The sequence below is a fragment of the Hylaeus volcanicus genome, chromosome 6 (genome assembly GCF_026283585.1).
Source record: "Hylaeus volcanicus isolate JK05 chromosome 6, UHH_iyHylVolc1.0_haploid, whole genome shotgun sequence".
Lineage (NCBI taxonomy): Eukaryota > Metazoa > Arthropoda > Insecta > Hymenoptera > Colletidae > Hylaeus > Hylaeus volcanicus.
This window is the reverse complement of record NC_071981.1, coordinates 17,610,448-17,631,983: the sequence shown is the minus strand read 5'-3', so window position 1 is coordinate 17,631,983 and position 21,536 is coordinate 17,610,448. Positions and strand designations below refer to the sequence as shown.

General features: G+C 50.3%; 2 protein-coding genes across 2 annotated transcripts in view; both read right to left on the bottom strand.

Moving 5' to 3' along the window:
- The window catches only part of LOC128878378 (homeobox protein onecut-like), a 60,218-nt gene extending 45,126 nt beyond the window's left edge, over window positions 1-15,092 (bottom strand). The window contains exons 1-2 of the mRNA XM_054126521.1: window positions 13,913-15,092; window positions 4,408-4,515 (exon numbers count right to left, since the gene is read on the bottom strand). Coding sequence (XP_053982496.1) covers window positions 4,408-4,515; window positions 13,913-14,891 — 1,087 coding nt within the window. The 5' untranslated portion in view covers window positions 14,892-15,092. The remainder of the gene's footprint in view (window positions 1-4,407; window positions 4,516-13,912) is intronic.
- Window positions 14,999-18,897, bottom strand: LOC128878551 (AT-rich binding protein-like). Its single transcript, XM_054126838.1, has 2 exons — window positions 15,233-18,897; window positions 14,999-15,171 (listed from the first exon to the last, which is right to left on the bottom strand). Exons 1-2 carry the CDS (start codon window positions 15,927-15,929, stop codon window positions 14,999-15,001), a joined length of 870 nt encoding a protein of 289 aa, XP_053982813.1. The 5' UTR covers window positions 15,930-18,897.
- Window positions 18,898-21,536: the final 2,639 nt, after the last annotated feature.

Genomic DNA, 21,536 nt, shown 5'->3' with positions numbered 1-21,536 from the left:
CGCACACCACCGTACGTCGTTACAGGGACGGAACTAGGGGGAACGAGAGGGTGGCGACGGCGTCGTTCAAACTCACTGAAATCCTCGAACATCGTCGGAGAAGTCCGCGAGCACGATTTAAGATTGATTCGACGAGCTTCCAGCGCATTTATTTAGTGGGCCGCGAGGAAACTCGGTCTCCGTTCGCGTGAAAAATCACTGATATCTCACCGATGCGTTTGCACGTCGCCTTATACATGGATCCCCTATAGGGCGAGACTCTCACTTGTGCTTTATTCGAACTTAAATGCATGATCGTTTCGACGCTGCTAGCACCGATCGGATCGTCGATAAGCGTATATTCCTTTGGAACTCGTTGAAAAATTGCGATCGTTAAATCACTTGTTTAATTTACAAATTTCAAATAAGGAACAATCCACCGAAGACAGAGTTTGTAATTTATGTTCGGAATTTCCAATTTCCCTTAGCTCATCTTATAGACATCCACCCTGGTCATCGGTTATCCAGGAAAACACGAAGACGCTTTAAAGCTATCACCAACTTTCGAGACACATTTTAAAAGACAGAGACGTCGACAAGTTACCCCACGGCCAACTCCACGTTTCCCTGTCTTCCATCCCCGCGACGAAAGCATCCACCCCTCTTACGAAGGGGAGCAACGCTTCGTTATCGAAGAATTGATCTGATTAGACGATAGGCCCTTTCGTCGAAACTTTTCACTGGACATCCCTCTTGGTTCCCACGTCTCGCGAGAATCGGGTTTGCGAATTAGGGACCGCTTAAACTCCCTACTTTCACCCCGTTTCGACCAACAGCGGTCGAGACGCTCGTCGATGGTCTAAGTTTCATTCGAGACATGCTACGTTAATTGCCGCGCTCCCCCAGCAGGTTAAAAGAGTCGCCAGGCTGGCTCAAATTCCGTGTCGGAGAGTTCACGGGTACTTGGGAAATTTCTGATTACGACAAAGAAAGAAAAGTATACGACACCGAAACCACAACCGAGGAAAATTCGAATGATCGGGTCGTCCCGAATTAGGTTGCAGAGTCTACCTCCCTTTCGTCATGCCACGAGATGGGACTGGAGGGGTGGGGTGCGGCGATGGAAAAGCTCGAATTTTCACGGTCGCGTATCAAAACTCCGACGAACAACGTAGCAGCGTAATATTGTTGCACGTGGCATGCGCTTGACAAGAGTCGACGAGTCGCGGCTAGAATTTCCGCGATATCTCGAAGCGGGCTCGCGTCAAAGAGCACACGTGCGATAGCAATTAATTTCATTAGTAACGAAGTAATTAGTTCGAGCGTCGGTGTATCGCGTTGCTTCGTATGCGCACCCTTCGACTACTCGAAAGAGTTACCTTCAGAATTTCAATTACGAGGATCGACGTTGCCGGTATCTTCTCGTTACGGCAAACATCGGAAGTAAAAGAAATCCGACTAACAATTTTCGCGAGAATGCGACTACGGAAGAATTTCTGTTATCGATTCAACTATAATTATCCGTTCGATTCGAAATTTACCACGACCGCCTAATCAAACCTATTCCGCCAAACAACTTAAACTAAAAAAAGAACTTGGGAAAAGTGTAGAAAATCCAAAGCGACCAATGTTTTGCGATCACCAACACGCTTACCGAGATTTGTCCTCGCGAAGGAAAACAGAGTCTCGATCGAAAGGCCGACTCGAACCGCTGATCCTGATGATACCTTTTCCCCGATCCGCTACTCTTCGGAATAAAACGAAAGGAAAGACAAAGGACAAGAGTAGAGTACCAAAAAAAATAGAGAAAATAGAAAGCCGAGATGATGGGAGAGTTGGGAAGGGTAGGGGGAAAGAGATCGATCGGCATCGAAGCGGACCTAGACGACCAAGTCCGACGAGAAACGTCGAAGGCACGTCGAAGTAACGGGCAAAGCGCGACGAAGGCAGGTAATCTCGCTACTCTTGGACCGCTCATTCGAATCCCACGCTAAATTTCAATCTGACGTGTACAAAAGTCGAGCCCTTCCGCTCCCGCCCCGAATCGGTTTCTCGTAACAGAGGAACGACTCGTGCTCGAGGCAACGGTCCATTTCTGCGATCCTCCGCCCGATCTCATCCCTTCCCACCCCCCTTGGCCACGTACAGCCTCGCTGCACACGTGTGCATCGGTCCATTTGAGTCTAGTCACTCGAACGCGCGCTAGTACATCGCCGAGCAAAAGTTTCCGCCCGATAAGGGACTCGTTTTTCTCTTTTGGCAACATCCATGATAAGTAAAAGACGATAAGCTTCTGGCATTAAAAGATCAAGAGATGTATGTAAAGGATGACGTGAAAAGTGTAAGCGACTGTTCGCTCGAGTTTGTTCACGCGTTCGAGGAATTCAGGGGGGAGCGATTCGTACGTTATCGAATTAAAGGGGTAGCAGCGGAGAATCCCGAACTACTCCGAGGAGCTTTCTACTCAGCCCGCAAATTGCTCGTTGTCACTCGTAGTAACACTCGCGATTCCAGGAAACGCGAAAAACTCTCTTTGTCGTACCACGAAGTCTATCCGGAACCTTAACAATCCCCTCGAAGGAGACTAAAGAACGATTCGTCGACGGGAAGCGATCGAGCGGAGGTCAAGACGAGTTTCGGTTGTCGTCGCTGTAACTTTTTGGCCGATAGTGTACGTGTACCGGTGCGTGCGTGTGCCACGAAGTGCCACCCCCGCCGATCGAGTCCTTTTAAGCCAAGCCATCCCCTTTCGACAGCGTATCCGTACCCACCCGCCGCTACCCTCTTTACTTGCGTCCATTTCCCTCGATACAGTCCTGGCAATCCGTGGTGTATCGGCTCGCGTATACACGGCTCGGGCACAGCGTCGCGGCGCACCTAATTAAACTTCGCCAGCGTGGGAGAGCAGTAGAGCACGTTAGACTTTCATTCGGTCTGGGCTTTCTTGCGTCCCTCCGCGAATCGAACGAGCTTTCGGGCTTCTTCCGCGAATTGCGCCGGGGAGGGTAGGATTTTTTGAGCTCCGTATCCGGCCGACTGATTTTATTCCATCCTCCCGCCCCACCGCCCCACCGCCCCCCGCCATTCTATGTCATTTTCTATTAGGACGACGAGAAGGCCGGGGAAAAATGAAAGTTCGAATCGCGTCGGAGGGCGCGTTTTCAACGAGAAAGCTCTTTTTCGTCCCGAGACTCTTCCGGAAAATCATTCCGAGGCTTATTTCAATTTCGAGTGGCTTTCTTTATTTTTCATTTTTATTTTATTTTTACCATCACCGGATACGATAGAATCGCAAGAAACGAATTACAGTAGGGCCTATACTCTACTTAGGTACCGTTCGTTCGTTCGTTTATTTAAAGTGCGTAACTTATTATACAAAGTTATTGCACTACTGCTTACTTATTATTAGCTTATTTCCATTCTTTTTATCATCGTCTTACATGACTCCTGGATTATTTTAATACTGTTTGCGGTATCTCTTACTTCTCATCTATTGGGGCTCGCTGGCCTCCTTCTAGCTCGGCTACCTCGGGGTTATTAAACCTGTACTGTAGCTACAAACACCGCTACAGCCCCTGAGAGTAACTTAGGTACCCCTCTGTCCGCGGGCAAACGTGGAAATCGCGTTCCGTAGTATTATCCTATATACTTTCTCGATCGAGATCGAGTAACCGACGAACCGAACGAGAGCTATCAGAAATGTTGCAAACTAAAAACGAAATAAACAGGGTGAGAACGATATGCCTTGGTTCCCCAAAAACATCGAGCCTATCCGCGATTAATTTGCTCGTGACACGGACGGGTCGATTGTCTCCGATTAATCGAGGAGACGGCCGATCAAACGGACTTCCGGAACGATCGAACGATCGTCTAGAATCTAGAAGGGTTCGAAATGGCCGGATCAAGGGCGCGAGCGTTCTTCCGCCCTTGGGGCTCGTTAAAGGAAGCTAAGGAGGACAAATCCGATGTAATATCTAACGACTACGATAGGCGATAGGCGATCGGGTTATTTATTTCATTCTATAACTTCTACCAGAGACTCGTTAAAAAATTGCTAAGGGAAATGTTCGCGAATGTTCTAAGGGACGGTACTTAATCGAAAGGATCGCGATATCTTCCTTCTCGCCAGAGAAAGACGACAGTTGGACAAATCGACGGTAAAAACAACGCGATCGAAGGCTCGCGAGTTTAACGCGCCGAGACATCCGAATAGTTTAAATAGTATTTTTTTTTTATCTTTATTCATCCCGACTCGGAGGGAGACTCCGATACAATTTAAATATCTTGTTCGCGACGGCGAAGGGAAACGCTAGGGATAATTTGCATACTTATTCCGCTGTTTTTTTTTCTCTTTACTTTGTCTCCAGCGCGGAGGAAGACGCTCGTGTAATTTAAGTAAAATATTAAAGTGATGTATTTTGATATTACCATATGAGTTGTGAAACTGTTGATGGTGAGTCTCGAGACCGGTTCCTGGGTGGTGGATATCCAGCATGGCTTCCGGCTCGCCTCCGCTCTCAGAGCAGTTGCTCAGGGCTAAAACCAAACCGATAGACACACACCTTGCGTTTAAACTTCAAATCAGTTTTCAATGGCGGCGATCCGTCATAGCGCGGAATACCCTCGCTTATAATTTCTTTCGCGTTTTTCCGGCTCGCGTTCCGATTTTCGTCGGCTTCCTTTCCCTTTTCCCTCGAGCGTTTAATCACGGTATCATGTTCACTTTACGATGGAAACGTTACTTTCGGTTCTCGAATTTGTTCTCGTTCGTTTACCCGAAATTATGTTCGTCCGCCAGAAATTATGAACAAAGAGAAGAAAAAGTCACGTTTCCAGGGCTAATGAGACGCGAACGAATCGGTGCCGAATTATCCAGCGTCTGGGAAAGGAAGGTCGGCGACGAAAATCATCGTTTCAATTCTATCTCTATCGTTTCAGAAATGAATCGTGGCGCGTCTTACGTGACTTCGTTCTCCGTTTCCCCGTTCAGGTACGAACAAATTGAACAAAATCGGTAAAAAGTGGAGTAAACGTGCCCCGAGAAAGAAATCATAAAACACAAAGCAGGGGTATGTCACACGTGTTCACTTAAAAGGTACTCACAACTTATAGATACACAAACTAAACCGTTCGATCGACGACGATCGACAGCGTCTTCGGGCCTTTACGAGATCGATCGATTCTAAACTGCGCGATGAAGTAAGATTACCAGATTCACAGATGACGCAACGTCTCTGAAAGAGTGACCGTACACGTTCGAGCATTCGCCGTCGAAATCTGGCAATATCCAGGCATGGCAAACGACGATACGAATCTTGAAACGATCAAAAAATGATTCTTTTTCCGCTACAAAACGTAGCGCAAACGCCAAAAAAAAAGTATCGTGTCGACGTCGTTTCCGCAGCCTCCTCTTCGCTCACGATCGATCGCGATTAACGCGGAAAATGTCAGATTCAAACTCGCCGTCGAAGACGCTGCCTCGCTAGAACCGTCAACAAAATCTACGCTGAAAAAAAAAGACCCAAAGGAAAAACAGAAGCGAAAGAAGGGTAGACGGTTGAAACGAAAGAAAAGACAGAAATTAAAGTACGCGAAGGATCGGGCGAAGCGATGGGAAAAGGAGACGGGACGGAACGTTATCGCGACCAACTGAAACCAGAGATGGGCAAAATTTGATTCGAATAATAGATAACGAAAACAACTCCGAATAGCTAGATCGTTACAACTTTGCTTCGTTCGCAGCGAATTATTTTATTGTACAATGTAATTTGTAATTTCATTTGCACGTGCTAGTGTCTATCCGGATAAGAATTTTGCCCATTTCCGAGTGAAAGAAACGCGGAACGAAACCATTCTCGATCGCGGGACGCAAATCGCAAGTGCGAAGCGATCATGAAAATTGTTTCGAATCGAATTGAAACCGTCCGCGGAGGTGCGTGTCTTTGTCTATCCGTTTGGCTGGTCGAGACTCGAACAGCGCGTTTTAAGGCCGTTTGCGACTCTGCGAGGACATCGCGAGACTATCGATTTCCCGCTCTCGACGCCTCGAAAGGAGGCGCGTGGAGTGGACGTGGTCTCCTCGAGGTCCGCTCCTCTGCGATCTTCCGTGTAGACTTCCGGTCGACGATCGTCTTCGGCCGATGACGGGGGCGGGGGGCGGAGGCGGGCGACGAATGACCATTTCGGGACGAGAGACCGAGAGATTCGATTGTGGATATTTCGAAGAACCCGGCATTTGTTCGTTCGTCGAACGACGCTTTCGAACGATCACCTCTAGACGTTGACAAAATTTTCGTATATCCTTTCGTTCAAATCCAGCAACCGAGGGATGCTTTTTGCGACTTACGGGGTAAGACTGCTATGATAGGTGCGAAAAATCGATTTTTATCATTCTCGTCTCGTAAAGTGCAATCCCTTGAGAATAGTTTCCATTTGATTCCATCGTGGAACCTTGACGAAATAACCGAGATACGATTCTTTTTCGACACACTTTAACGAATGCATATCAAAATGAATACGATTCGTTGCATCGGTAAGCGACGCAGTTAGGTCTAGAAACAAAAAAAATATACAGTTTGCCAGGCCAAGCAGCAAACCGGGAAAGCTAATAGGAACTAGGATTCCTTTCGTATCTTTGTCGTTACCGAATTAATATGTACCTGTTCTGCAAATCATGGAGGCTCTTCTGGAAAAATGGAAGCAGACGCTATTACTGGTATGTTTACACGCTCGGATAAACTTGGTGGTGTAAATTACGTAAATAATATCGGCGATGGTGATTCGAAAAGATTCAAGTGTGTCGTTAGCCAAGAATCGTACGAGGAGATTTTTAAATAAACGTAAAGGAATGCGCGAATATCGTTTCGAAACAAATAAGTTCAAAGTTAAGGAATGTATACAAAAAGGAAAGAACTTGACGGAAAATGGAAATTCATGGGTATTTCGAATGATCTTTGTACGAAAAATTTCCGGAAATAGTTTGCGAACGTCTATTCCAAGAACGAGCGGTTTGTAAAGTACTTCTGCTCGACCCCGCGATATCGACTGAATTGAAATGTACCCTCCCTGTCATCTCCCTCTGCGTTTTCGACGAACGTTTCGAATAATTTCCCATGCCGGCTTTGAATAATCGTTTGGATATTCGGTTAAAACGATTATGTAAAGTTGTAAATTATTCCAAAGCTCGACCACCGCGTTAGAGGAGCGAAGAGCGTTCGACCCTTTAAGAGAGAAGCTCGAGAGAAACCACAGATTGACAAATCTGGTCTTATTATTCACGGAAAATTTATCTACTCGATCAAAACTTCCCAAAACGTTAGAAACGTTCGATTCGTAACATCGATGTCGCGAAGACTGTAAGAATACGTTAATCGGAGTACAAAAATCGGAGTCGGAAGAAATATTACGCAACACGAACTACGACGGATCGAGTCGGGATCCAAAGTCTTCCTTCAGATGTAAAAATTTTTATCGACGTTTCGAATATTCCCGTTGTATTCGAAACGTTCTAAGACATCGTTTGACAAAGGAGAGTCGAAACTTTGTCCACCGAGGATTCATCGACGATTGAATGTTTCGATTCGCGTCCGAAGCTACCAGACGGAGCGTGAAAAATTTCGAAACGATCGAACGTGAAATGAAAAAAGAACGAATCGGTGAGCAAAGGGTTGAGGAACGGCTCGAGGTTCTTTTTTTTCCCAGCGAAGAATCATCCCCTTTCCGATCGGTACCAGCCCGTACATACGCGAGTCACGTACGTAACAGTAGCAGACTGACATGTATGCCTCGTAACGGTAAGCCGGTTCCCACTGAGAACCCTGTTACCACGTCTACGCGATGGAAAAGAGGGTAGAAAGCGAGAGAGGGAGAGAAAGAGAGACTTTGCGTTGTAATACGTGTTCCGTGCGGTGTACGTAGACGTATATCGCATGCATGACGTGGAGGATGAGTCAGACCTGCTGGAAAGCAGTTTCAGGGAGAGAACTCATCGGGAAACTTTCCGGAAATATTTGTCCTTTTTCTCCTCTGTCTTCTACTCTTCCACTCTCTTTCCCTTTCCCTCTCTTTTTCATGAAAACTCCACGATAAACTTTGAATTTTCCGCGAAACAGTTTTCGCTATTCCTTTCTGGTTTTACAAACAGAGGGAGGGAATTGGGTGGACAATTTTTAGAATTCTTTTGTATTCTTTTTAGGACGGTTTGTTAGGTGCGATGTTAACGTTAGAAAACGCTTCCGAGTTTTGTTCATCGCTTCGCTGGGAAAGATTAAGCCTACGGCCCAACAAATATACGTTTACTGACGCAAAACGTTCGCGCTATAAGCCACCGGTGCAGGACCGTATAGAATTTCTAACGTACATTGCATGCTAATGTCGGGTCAGTTCTGTAACAAAGTTAACAGCTTTTTCTTCTTGTCGAAACGCTCCTACCAAGGAGCACCTCGACGACTCGCAACGTTTGCTTTTACGTAAAACCCTTCCCTTTCCTTCCTACCCTTCCGACCGATGACGCGGCACATATGACGCTTATGTCGTTAAAAATGTTCCTAGACGCGACAACCTCTGCGAAAGTCACGACTATCGCGATACGAAGAAAACGATCGAGGGACGACCGGTGTCCGCGAAGATTCCTTTTCACCGTACGCGGACGGGTTCTTGCGAACGTTTACCGAGCCACACGAAGCGTCGTTCGAAGAGAGAGTAGGCTTACTGTAAAACATACCAGTGTCACCTTTCGTTTATCAACGACCTGACCGAAGTTTAATTCGAGACGAACAGGCTGCGCTCGACGACTACTTTAGCAATCGCGACACGATGCGTTCAACAAAAATACGATCGATTCCCTTTCTTTTTTCCGTTTCTTATACGATAAAACGCTAATATTCTCGTTGGCGAAAACAAAAGAAAAATTATTGCTTTTCGTAAAAATAAACAATCCAGCGGAGTTTGGCGAAAGGTCTAGGTGCGAACTCTGAAATTCTCTGCTTCGGTTCTTCGATCTTTTTTCCGTTCGAGAGAGAAGTAAAAAAGCTCTCCGACTCCGCCCTAATTCCCATCCCTTCATCTTCGTTTTCTCGTTTCATTGCAAATCGAAGCGACAATCGCGGAGAGGAACGTTTCAGAAACTACGGAACCTCTCGAACGTTGCGTCATCGTCTGGTAAAGGCGAGACTATCAGACAATCTACTCAGGACTTTCCCAGAGTTTCGAGAAGACGATTCAAGTTTTATTCCTACGAGGAGGTGGCGTCCCGTTGGATTTTATAATCCGTAGAAACGTGAAAGGGGAGCACGGGAGAGCCGAAGGTCACGATTTTCCTAGGTCGACGGTGTGGCGCAACAGCTGTTCCACGAAAGGTGTTCGTTGATGCGACATCTGCACCTTGATCCCCTCTTCGCCTCCAGCCATTCGGTACTATTTACCGAATAGCCTTTTCTCGACGATGGCGAGTCACAGAAACCAAACTTCCCTATGTCGAACGGATCTGGCACGTGTCTCGGATCGTCGAAAAAATTGATTTTCCCAGGGGGAGATCGATTATCGATCGTGCGAAACGGGACTGGCTCGGATCGAACGATTTCGAACGCTTTCGATCAACGTTTTAATCCTATCGACGAACGTAGGCAACAAATTCGCATCGTTCACGATTCTACGATGCCAAGTGTCGTTTTGTCTTACTTTCCTCGCAACGCCAAGGAAAATACTAGTTACCGCGGAGACGAGCCGATAGTATCGATACTCGCCACGGAAGTGGTTCGAAACGGAATCGGTGAAGCCGACAGGACGTCCCGTGGAAACAGGCGCCGATTGGCAATCCAAGACGCGCGGAATTCGTAACCCGTGCGTCAGCGTGCATGCGCGTGTGCGTGTGCGAATCGTGCAAACGCGACGCATGTAAGGTCTCCTCGACGCGGTGTCGCGTTTCGGCGCGTGCTGTGACAACCGGCTGGAAACCAACACCGGCTCGCCGCGTTCTCACGTCCATCGTGTTCCTCGAGCAAAAGTTTCCGGGGAAAATCAGGTTTCTTTCGAACGAGTCTCGACAACCCCTGAGCGATGGGTCGTCGTCGAGCGAATCGGCAAAGCTGGAATTAACCCTCGCGATACTAATTTCGAGAAGGACTGTACTATGATTATTCGAAGAATTTGTGAAAATTGACTTAAACATTCGAAAAACTTGGAAATTCCTCGAAGGACGAGCCCCGGAGCTGCGACACCGCTTATTCCCTTAACTCGTGGCTGTCTCCGATTGTTATTAATAACAGCACTCGCGTCATGCGCAGAGGGTGCATTCTATACTTGGAAAAAAGGAATGTTGCCTCGAACAGGGGAGCTAGCACGTTGAAAATAATTGTCCTGTGACTACGGCCCGGAAACCGCGGCGGTCACCACGGTGCGCGTCCTCGTGGTCGTTCTATCGCATAAAAGCCCGCATCGATTGCTCTTTATCGTCCACGGCGAGAGGATCCGAGGAAACGCGCCTCGAGGAACGACGCACCGGCTCGAAGGAAACTTTCAACGTCAAAGGGAAACTTCAACTGTTGCGAGCGTTGCTCGCTACCGATGAATACGCTGAACAGAATTTTTAAACGCCTACGAACGTTCAAAGTCGATGTCGATTGTTAAAAAACAAACGTTCCCGTTAATATTTATGTAACCCTTTGGCTGATCGCGATCTGTTTCACTCGAAACTACCAACCTATCACCGGAAGCAACGAAATCGAGGTTACAAAAGAGTAAAAACAAGCCCAAGATCCTTCTAGTTTGCGATGCAGATCACGTGGGACAGGGGGTAGGGGAATGAGGGGAGGGCAAGAAGGTGATCCTCAGGAAGCGCTGGGACTTTGCAAACACGAGGACGCGTCCTCGAAACGAGTCGCCGATTGCGAACGCAACCTCTTGAATTTTTTTGTAACGCGGATGGAAGATGTGGGTACCACGAGGGGCTGTGACGTCATTCCAGACATCGTCCTCGTCCGTTACGCGCTTCTTCTTCACCACTGTTCCCTTATTCCTCGCGTTTCGGGACTGCGGAAGACACCTTTCGCAGCCAGCTGTCGGTCGCATCTGTAATTTCTTTGATGCGATCTGAACGTGAAACGCGAGCCACGACGATTACAAATAGAAATAATCGAATGAGGAAAAGCTTCAAGTTTCGTGATAAGGAATACTCTGCGAGATACGCGAGAGATAAATTTCACTAATGCTCGGTACCTGCGGAGCTCGAAAAAAATTCAAAGGTTTAGTCGAACGGATCACAGGTTAATAAAAGATCTTATTTAACTTATTTTCACGAATCGTTGGATGACTTGTTCTATTTTCCCCGAACGCACTTGGACGAAATCAAACTAGAGACTGGCTTTATCCGACGGAAAAGAGTCCCTCCGAGGTTACGGGTTGAACGGTAACGAGGTCATCGATGACGTTTCTGTGATCTGCGAGGAGACCGATGACGGTGGAGGAAGAATGAGGAAAAATTGCAAGAAAATTGAATGCACCCTCGCAATTTAAACGAATTAAACGTTCGGTATAAAGGTTCGAGGAGCTCGTGTCTGTTGCTTCACGTAAATGTTAATTCGACGAAATTTTCATTCCCTCGTTACCGAGCAGCGGTGAATTCGTCGCTCCACTTTCGAAGGTAAAGATACATTCGTCACCTATTCGATTATTTAACATTCAATCGTGTTTATTCGCGTCTTGAGCTTTCGTTTGAAAAAGTTTGAACGTGTCCTTCATCGAAAGTCTATCGCCTCCGCGAACAGACGTTTCTCTCTTTTCCATGTTTCATTCGTAAAAGACACCGTACAACGCGAACCGTGTTTTCTTTGGTCAGAGTTGCCGTTCGATCGATACGACTATTACTGTACACCGTGTGTCCATTATCGTGAACGTACAAACTCGAGATACAACGCGACTGGAGTTAGCACCGCTTTCCCATCGATCTCGACTCTGAATCATTTACGAGCTGCCGTATGCAACGGTCGTTTCAGTCGAATGCATTCTTAGACCTCGCGTCGCGATGATTCCGTAAGCCTGAACGGAAAAGTTCCTTTTCCCGGAAAATTCACGTTCAAAGATTCGTCGACGAATGATTTCCGAAGGATTTTGGGAGAAACGAGATAATTTGAAATTTTGAAACGGCATCCGACGTCCGATGATTTGTTTCGTTTTATCCTTCCAACAAACTAAGGGCGGTTTTTGAATAAAAGTAGTCGCTGGAAGTTAAGCGACTCACCTGTGTTAGCCACGACGCTTTCGAACGTGTTTTAATGAGACGACACTTCGGAACGAGCGAGAAAGAAACGTGGGAAACAATAGCGGGACTCCAATCTGAAGGGCACTGGATCGAACCCTTCTTTTCGCAGCATTGTCTCCCTCGACGAACCCTTTTACCACTACCGTCACCTTTTCTTCGGTATCCCCCCTCCCCAGCCTTTCCGCGACCCTCGCGAGCATCCGAGGAGAGCGACGGAGAACGAGACAGCTCCGACTGGTTACAGAATAGTTACCACCCCTCCTCGACATTATCTTTACTCCTTTGCCAGCGTACAAAAGAAACGCCGGAGCTACCGACGGAGGGGGAAGTACCGGTGTTTGGTAGAAATGTTTGTTCTCCCTAAACGCGAGTTTGCTTTTCTTATTTCTACCCCCTTCCGACATCTGCCCAATCTTACCCGACCTTCTTACCGCGTGAATTTAAATCGTACGACGACAGAGACTCGAATGCCGATAATCAAAGTTTTTGGATTGAGAACAAAGTACGAAATCAAAGACGGACAGAAATTAAAGCTCCGTAGATGATCGAGAATACATAGGCTATCCTGCGAAGACAGAGAACATCTCGACCGATGAAACACGAAAGAAGAAAACTCCAAGTCTATAGGTACGATCTTACGCAAAATCGAGTCTATTTTTTCGAAACGGTATCGCGAAGTTCGTCGCATGATCGAGTCCGTTGCAGTCCACGCAGCATGAGTCTGTGCGGCTGTCAGGCGCGAATTCGCGCAGGCCGGATAACATGTTCTCGGATGGACAGGGTAAAACCCTAAGCGGGAGGGGATGACGACAGCGTGGCGGCGGCATGGCGAACATGGCGTCGTCGAGGTCGCGTCTGCGCCTAGGCGCGAACACCGCGTGACCACGATCAATAAACTGTACGCGCTGTTGTGCCGGGGCAAAGGATGTTGAATTCGAAAAGTGTTATTCCGCGCGTCTATCTCTGAATGATATGGAAGGGAACGCCTCTCCACGTGGGTGCCACGTGTGCGCTTCCGCCCGCGTCTCTTACGCGCGTGCACGCGCTCGTCCGATTTCGTCGACCCTGCCCCAAAACAGAGGCCCTGCTACGTCGTTTTCGCACCGTCTTTCTCGGAATTTTCCTCGAGGATTTTCCTTTCCGACCGAACGGATTCCATCCTGGCACGACTTTGCTTTCGACGAGAACGTTGCTTTCCTCGAATCCGGAGGGACTCGATGCCAACGGAATCGGAGATGGCGCCAATTTTTTTAGCGATTTCAGGAGGAACTCGAGGATCTCGGTAATAGTCGCGAATCGCGTTACGGGGAGAGCAGAGTTCTCGACGACGCGCGGATATAACGATTAACGTGTTTAATCGAAGAGTCGACAAACAGATCTAAGATGGCACGGAAAAGTTGGAGCAAAGAGCGACTTTGACGTGGAGCGATAGAATCCGAGGATAAGATCGCGGTTAGTAACGCGTTCGCGGTCCAAAACGATGGCATCGTAGATAAAAGCAAAGGAAAGACGCGAGAATCGTTTCGATGTCCGAATCGAGCGATCGACAACGATACGCCGTACGGCAACCGAAATCGAAGGTGATTATACGCGTGATGTATCAGTTAGCGAAGTAAAGTAAAGGTGAGAAGAGGAACGAGACGGTTATTATCGTGGGAGACACGATGGAGCACTAACCTGCTAGCCGCAAGGCCGACATTCTTTGAAACTCGGGCTCCTGTAGCCACTTCCACATCCGTCGAAAGGTCTCTCGGCCGCTCTTGAGCTTGGACCAGGGCTTCGGGTTGCGGAGCAGATCGCTGAGGGTACCCTGACTACGGCAGAGAACCCTCTGTGCGAATATCGCCTGCGGTATGCTGTACCTCTTCAACTCGGCGCTGATCCTCTGCGCCAGTTCTTTGGTGTTGATCTCCTCGACCTCGCCGGCTCCGTTCCCTGCCGACGACACCGTCTTCATCACGACCGAGGTGTGCTGCACGTGCTGCGTGTGCGCGATCGTTTGCTGCGGCATCGACTGTTGCTGCTGCTGTTGTTGCTGTTGTTGTTGTTGCTGCTGCTGCTGTTGCTGTTGTTGCTGCAGCTGCGTCTGCATGGGAGGCGGCGATGCAGCCGGCACGGAATGCGTGGGCGGGGAATGATGCGAAGGCGCGAAACTGGCCGTCGCCGAAACAGCCGGCGGCGAGGAAGGACTGAGGGCCGCCGGACTCTGCTGCAACCTCGGCAAAAAGGCCGGATCGTAGTGAGGACTGGCGGACTTGTGCGGCGAATTGAGTCCGCTCTGACTGTAGGCGCTCTGCGGTGACAGAGGACTCGGCTGAAGGCCCGCGCCCGGCGAGGCGTAATTGTGCGGCGGCGACATGCCCATCGAGGGCAATTTGTCGTACGCGTACGGCGAGCTACCCATCCCGAGGCCGATGTTCCCGAGGCCGTTGTTTTGCATCACCGCGAAACTACCGGTAACGCCGCCAGCCGCGTGTGCACTGTATACAAACTTGTCGCTCATCGTCGAGATCGGCGGTAACGGCTGTAACGGCGTCAGGGTCGCGTAAGAGGAACCAGGACTGAAGCCGGGCGGCGACATCCTTTCCGCGACCGAGGTCAGCGTCTGATAGGTCGGCTCCGGCTGCATCGCCCTGAAGTCCGTCGCGTCGATCATACTCGCGACCGAGACGCTTATCCCCGACGTCGGCGTTAGCTTGCCCGGACTGAGGAGCTCCGAGTCGGCGTCACGCGAGTCCACGTCCACGTCCTGAGGTGGCACGATCACCGACAGGGACTCCCTCGCGTTCTGTCTACCACCACCACCTCCACCACCGCCGCCGCCACCACCGCCACCGCCACCGCCGTTTCCGTTGCCACCACCGGCGCCACCGACGGCACCTCCGCCGCTGCCGCCACTGCTGCTGCTGCTGCTGCTGCTGCTGCTCGTGCTGCTGCTACCACCGCCACCGCCGCCGCCGCCACCACCACCACCACCACCGCCTCCGCCGCCGCCACCGCCGCCGCCACCACCGCTACTACCACCGCCGACGATACTGTTACTCGGTGGCTCCTGGGACGACGACAGATCCTCCGCGGCGGTGAGCTCTCGCTCCTCCTTGACGCCGAGCGCGCCAGCCGCCAGTAGTTCCAGCGGCAAGTTCGCGCACGCGATGTCGGGACTTTGCGAGGCGGAGGATGACATACCCTCTCCGTTACCACCACCACCACCACTGCCGTTTCCACTTCCACCGGGGTTTCTTCCACCCGCTCCGTCGACGCCGAGCTCGTGCTGTTGGTGCTGGTGGTGTTGTTGATGTTGATGTTGGTGTTGCTGCTGCTGTTGATGATGATGATGATGATGATGTTGAGGATGGTGGTGGTGATGATGATGAGTTTGATGCTGTTGCTGTTGAGAATGGTGATGGTGTTGTTGTTGTTGTTGTTGTTGTTGTTGCTGGTGATGGTGGGGTTGGTGGTGGTGGTGGTGGTGATGATGGTGATGCCTACCCCCACCGACCACCGTTCCTCTACCACCGCTGTTGCTACCACCTCCTCCTCCTCCACCGCTTCCTCCTCCACCTGCACAGTTCCCATTCGAACCACCCCCACCGGTTCCCCGGCCATGCGTAGAAACCGCCGCCGGGGAATCGACCGAGTCCAGTAATTGCTCGCTATGCGATTGATGATCGGCTACGTCCCCTATACCTTCCATTTACGCACATCTAGTTCGGGTGGCCGCGCACTCGCTCTCCCGTGCTCGGACACACCGCGTGCACACACCGTTTCTTTGCTAGATCGCGCGCACTCCGTCCGCGACTCTTTTTTACCGTCGATATTCCTCTGCGACGGGCACCAGTCGCCGTTTGTTCTCTAGACTCGACGCACTATATTACGCGCGCACCGAACACGATACGCGTTTATCTCGCGAACACTATAACCTTTATCCCTTCCCACCTGGTTTCTGTCACTGTCGATTGTCGATCGTTTGGTCTCGTCACTGAGCGAACCAGTCGCGATGCGCGTCGCGCCGCAACCAGGGAAACAACAACGACGACGACGACGACCAAGACGAGAACGCGGAGAACCACCACCGTCTCCTCGTGTCCGGCAACCTCGAACGAATCAGAACACCGTGATCGCGACCGAGGACGTCTCTCGTGGACGAGGACACCGCCGGTTCCGGTGGTGCTACCGTTCCTGTCAACTCAGACGACGACGTTGTTGTCGCTATTGCTCCGCCACATCCAGCACGTCGGATCGGCATAGAGATCCGGTACCACAGCGGCGGCGACCACCGTGCGCCCATGACATACGCGGAGAGAGTGAGAACGCACACACCGCGCTCGAGTGAATACGTTGGTTCGTGTCGAGAGACAGGGAGAGAAAGAGAAACCACAGGCGGAAAAGAGTAAGAGCCGACGACCGGAGAGAAGGGGGACGTCTCTCTCGTTCTTCGTTCCTCTTCTTCGACCCTTCCGTTCCGTTTCACTCTGTCCCTTACCCCTCGGTCGACATGCCGCACGGCCCACTACCACCGACAACAACCACCTCACCACCACCACCAACACCACGACCACCACCACCACCACCACCACTACTGCCACCGTCACCACCTGGTCCACCCTACCACCAACGTGCTCGTTCCTCGTTCGTACGCGACACCCTCCGACGCGTGCTACGCTCTAACTACGATTCCTCCGGGTCCAGGTGCGACTCGCGTTATCCTCCTTCCTTCCGCGGGTTCGTTTCACTCGCGCGTGTCTTTCCCCCTCTCGCACTCTTCGTTTTTTTCACTGTCTATGGTCGCGTCTTTCGTTAAAACCGACACCGCGACATCCCCCGTTTACCACGTCACCGCGGTTTTACCACCGGCAGCCGTACCTGCGCGATTCTTGGTCCTTTCCGAACAGCCGTCAACGATACGACGATCCACGTGAAATATTAACCCCTTTGCTCGAGAGCGAGACCGACGCGTATATTCCGTCAAACCGATGCGAACTGAACGCGACCGCGTATCGTCGAGACGATTTCCGACTATCTCGATCGTCGTTCGTTTGTTCGTTGTCCCGTGTCGCCTCGTTCGCAGCCCAGACTCGTCGGGTCCGCGCGCGCGAATCTTCGCGTCCGGAGCCACCCCTCGTCGAGGAGTCTAAGTCACCAGCGAGGGCATTTTCGTCATCGTGTGTTGCGAGGGACCGCTACGTGCGCGCCGTCGACGCCGTCGCTACCACCACCACACACCCGTCACCGACGCCTCCACCACTCTGGCGTCAGTACAGCCTTCTATCGATTTTCCGATACCTCGTGACCAACGTTGCTCGATGCGCCAATACTTCGAGCATAAACATCGACTCCTATCCTATCCAGCGCTCCAACGGAGACCTATCCTCGACCGACGACCACCATGCGCGAGCCTACGCGACCGATTCCTTGGCTCGATCCGATTATCGAGTGTTCTTCTTTCGATCTTGGTTAAACGTGTTGCGTTGCGACCAACTTCTCGTCGAGATACTGTCAGCTATCGTTTCCTTGCTTTTTTTATCTCGCTTTTTTACCAGCTCCGTCTAGTTTTCTTCTCGAAACGAACCCTCGCAGAACCTTTCTCGATTTTTCCATCTCTGTTTTAACGAGCTTCGTCGAGTTTCACACCTACCGTATCTCGAAACAAGCTGTTTTCTGGATTTCGGTGGAACGGTACTCCAGTTACGTGCCACGACCGCGAAACGGTTTCCAGAAGATTCCCAGGCCGCGCGCGGTCGGCGCTACGAGCCGAATTCGGAGGATCAATACGCAATCGAAGGTGGTACGCGAGAAGTACTCTCGCAGCGCGGAATCGATCAGCGTTCCTCCACGTGTCCCGAAGCGTTTGCGAGGCGAGACGCGCTCGAGCCTCCGGTTCGACGCAATTCCACGATCGAAACGCGCATCCCCGTCCGCATGGGGAGCGTAGAGGAGGGAGAGGCGGGGAGGGGCCAGTTCCAAGATGTCCTCCCGGGGATCTTCCCCAATCGAGTAGCTCGAACCCCTGCGCGATCGAGTCGAGGCGATGGGTCGAAGCGGCGTCAATCGACGGTGGTCGCCAGGGTAGGCGTCGATAGCGTAATCAATGGGGAACGAGGACTGGAACGGAGCTCTCGGGCGTCGACGCGCGTCGCCGATCGATCTCGCGGGTCGAGACTAGGCTGGTCGATTCTCCCCGTTCACTGACTGCACGAATAATCGATTCTATCGCGATTCTAACACGATTCCACCACGCGAAACGCGGAGGCGATCCTCTTCGACTCGCGATCCCCGGCTCGTTGGATGCTCGTGCGCATTCACGCGCACGCGTGCGCGCACCCTTAGAGACTTTGTCCCTCTCTCTCCGCGGATTGCCACCCTTTCTCTCCTCGAGCGGACAGCACCCCGCGGAGAAGCTGCGAACGTCGTATTTAGGAACCGACTTTCCAAACGATTCTCGCGTCTCGATTATTTTTCTAGTCGCGTTGGTTTCGCATCTTTCCGAATCGCGCGCTCTACCATCTCTCGAGTAACGAAAGGGCGAGAGAGCCAGCCGCGAGCTCGCGCGCTCCCACAGACGTTCGAGCGACGAAGACGAAGCGACCGCGAAGTTGCGCAAATCGCGAACGCGACTATTGCGTGCTTCGCGAGTACCTAGGTGCCTCGTTCTTCGTGGCTGCTCCTGGGGCCAGCGGGGAAAGGACGGGGCTCGGAGTAGGGAATTCAGAGGGTTGGAGATCTTGCCACGGGGATCTGTAACCAACTCGATACGCAGGGGTCGCATGGAAAGGGCCACGCGGGGCGGAGGAGGCTGGACGCGCGGAAAGCAACGAGGGGTGGCTCAGGACCTACCCGTCCACTTTTGGTACCCTGCTCGAAGAAATTCTCAAGGAAACTTACTTAAATACGTTGGTTTCACGTGTTACCTCGAATCAATTTTTGATCATCTCTGTTCTCGGCACAGCGAATCGTACGCGTGCCCGAATCGACGAATTCAACGATCGCGATCGCGTCTCGCGCAGGTGCGACGAACCTCGAATAGGTGAATTAATTGATCGTTTTCTTCGTACGCGCTATCCACGTTTCTTTCTTCTCTTTTCGATTTCATGCTCGGTAATTTCTCCTTTCTATTTTATTTTATTTCTTTTCTCTCTTGCGTATGCACGAGGTGTAATTGTCTGTAACAGCGAATAAATAAATAGTTTTAGATAAGAGAAGAACCACGCGACGTTCCCTGGACGGAATCCATTGGTGCTCGCAAGGAAATAAAATCGATATCGGGTGTATACACCGGCCGGCGAAGGCGAGCAAGAAGAAATAAAAACGCGTCGCGCCCCGACGAACCGACAGAGACAAAACCCCTGCATTTCGCGAATCCCTACTCGATTCCCCTCGAAACAGACAGACGATTTTTAGAAAAGAACAATTTTCTTTTTTTGTTTAAACGCAGGCTATAAAAATGATAAAACCTTGTTCGATAATCGTCGGGAGCGCGTGCTAAATACGAGGATGATCCAGCTTATACTTTTTCTTTGAAAAAGTCCGAAAGATGACCTATTTTTTCGGGGCGCTAAAGCGAAAAGACCTCTTAACCCGGAATAACTATACTAACGCACACCTACCTCGTACTAAAATGTTTTTAAACGATCACGGCAGTCAGCGTAGAATAAATTTACGTCGTCCGCGTAGTCTCAATCCTAACTTAATCTAAAGCAAACCACGTTTAATCTGGATCAAATGCAGATCTGCTGCAGGTTTAACGTATAGTTAACGCGATCCGATTATGTCGAATCGAATGCGATAGACTCTCGTCGAAAAGATCGACCAACTCTCGAGATTGTAAAAAGATAATTTACGTAGACAATTTGAAGTATATCCGAGAGAATTAGTCCAGCTAATCGCGATCCATAATTTAGCTCGAACTCAGGCCGGCTCTGCGTCTAATCCAAACGTATTTCATCCCTGACGCGACTCGAATCGTCGCCATCAGGGCACAACGATCGTCTTTCATCCGGAAGGTCGATCGATTCCAAGCTTGGATCGCTCGATCGATTTCCTTTCGCTTAGCAAATTTCTGATGGAAAAGAGAGAAATTTGGATGGTGGCGGAAGTCGTCGATGGCAGCGAGGAACATCGAAATTGAGGTCGATTCGAGGGGAAGGGCATCGCGACGCCCGATTTCGACGATCCTGAGGTTAGTTCGTGGATGACGAGAGTGGGGAGGCCACGGAGGGGTGTGCGAGCGATGTAACGTCGATATCGCGTTCTATACCGGGCGTCGCGACGCCGAGTGGGGCGAACAGGGAATAGGGGAAAGTTCCACATGGGTAAAATAATCGATAGCGCGACCGATATGTATGTACCGAGGGCGTACATAGCGGAGCACGAACACCGAGAAACCTCTATGTACGAAGCGTGTGTGGTTACACGCGAGCGGGCCAAGCCGGAGAGCCCGCGGTGACCGAGAGGGTGAAGAGGAGGAGCGGTCAGTCCGAGCACGTAAACGCGTGTTGCCATAAACACGGAAACGAGGAACCACCAGCACAGGAGGGTGAACGCGGACTTGGAGTTTGCGTCTCGCTAGAAACAGAGACGAGAGATCATTTGCGCAGACTTTGCGTAATAATCGTAACAAAGTCGAAGTTGGCGTAAACGTGGTATTTACTCGTACGAGAAAAGAAACGGAGTAGCTTCAACGGAAATAAAGGGCGAGCGTTCACGTGTAATTTATACGTACGGTTTCAAAGAGAACGAATAAAAACTTTAATATATCACGCAAATAACGATAGATAGGACAGTTCGTATAACTAAAGGAGAAGCACCCTGGAAGGGACACGAGATTAGGAGGAGCGTGGGCGAAGGCTCGTATACATATATTCCCACCGAACGGGGGGTGACTAATAATAACCAGCTAGACGCTGATTTTCCGCGCAAATACGAAAGGAGGAAACGGAGCGGCGGAGAAAACGAAGGGTGGCAAAGTATAGGGAACAGGTGAAAGTAAAATCCATCTACCGAGAACCCGTTAAGAAATAGAGGGGAAATTAAACGACGATCCACTTTCAAAACTAATACGACTCACGCGAAGAGAAAGAGAAACCCCGATTCGGAATGGTGGGAAGGAATCGACAAAACGTGTGAAAACAACAAGCCCAAAATAAGAGAGGATAGAGCGCAAAAGAGAGAGTCAAGTTCGGTCGAGGTGGAACAAGGAAAGACAAAAATTGATACAGAGTTACAAAGACGTTAGGACAATTTTGACGCGCCTGCGTGAAACCCTGCACGTATATGTAAGTACATATATGTATATGTCTGTTGA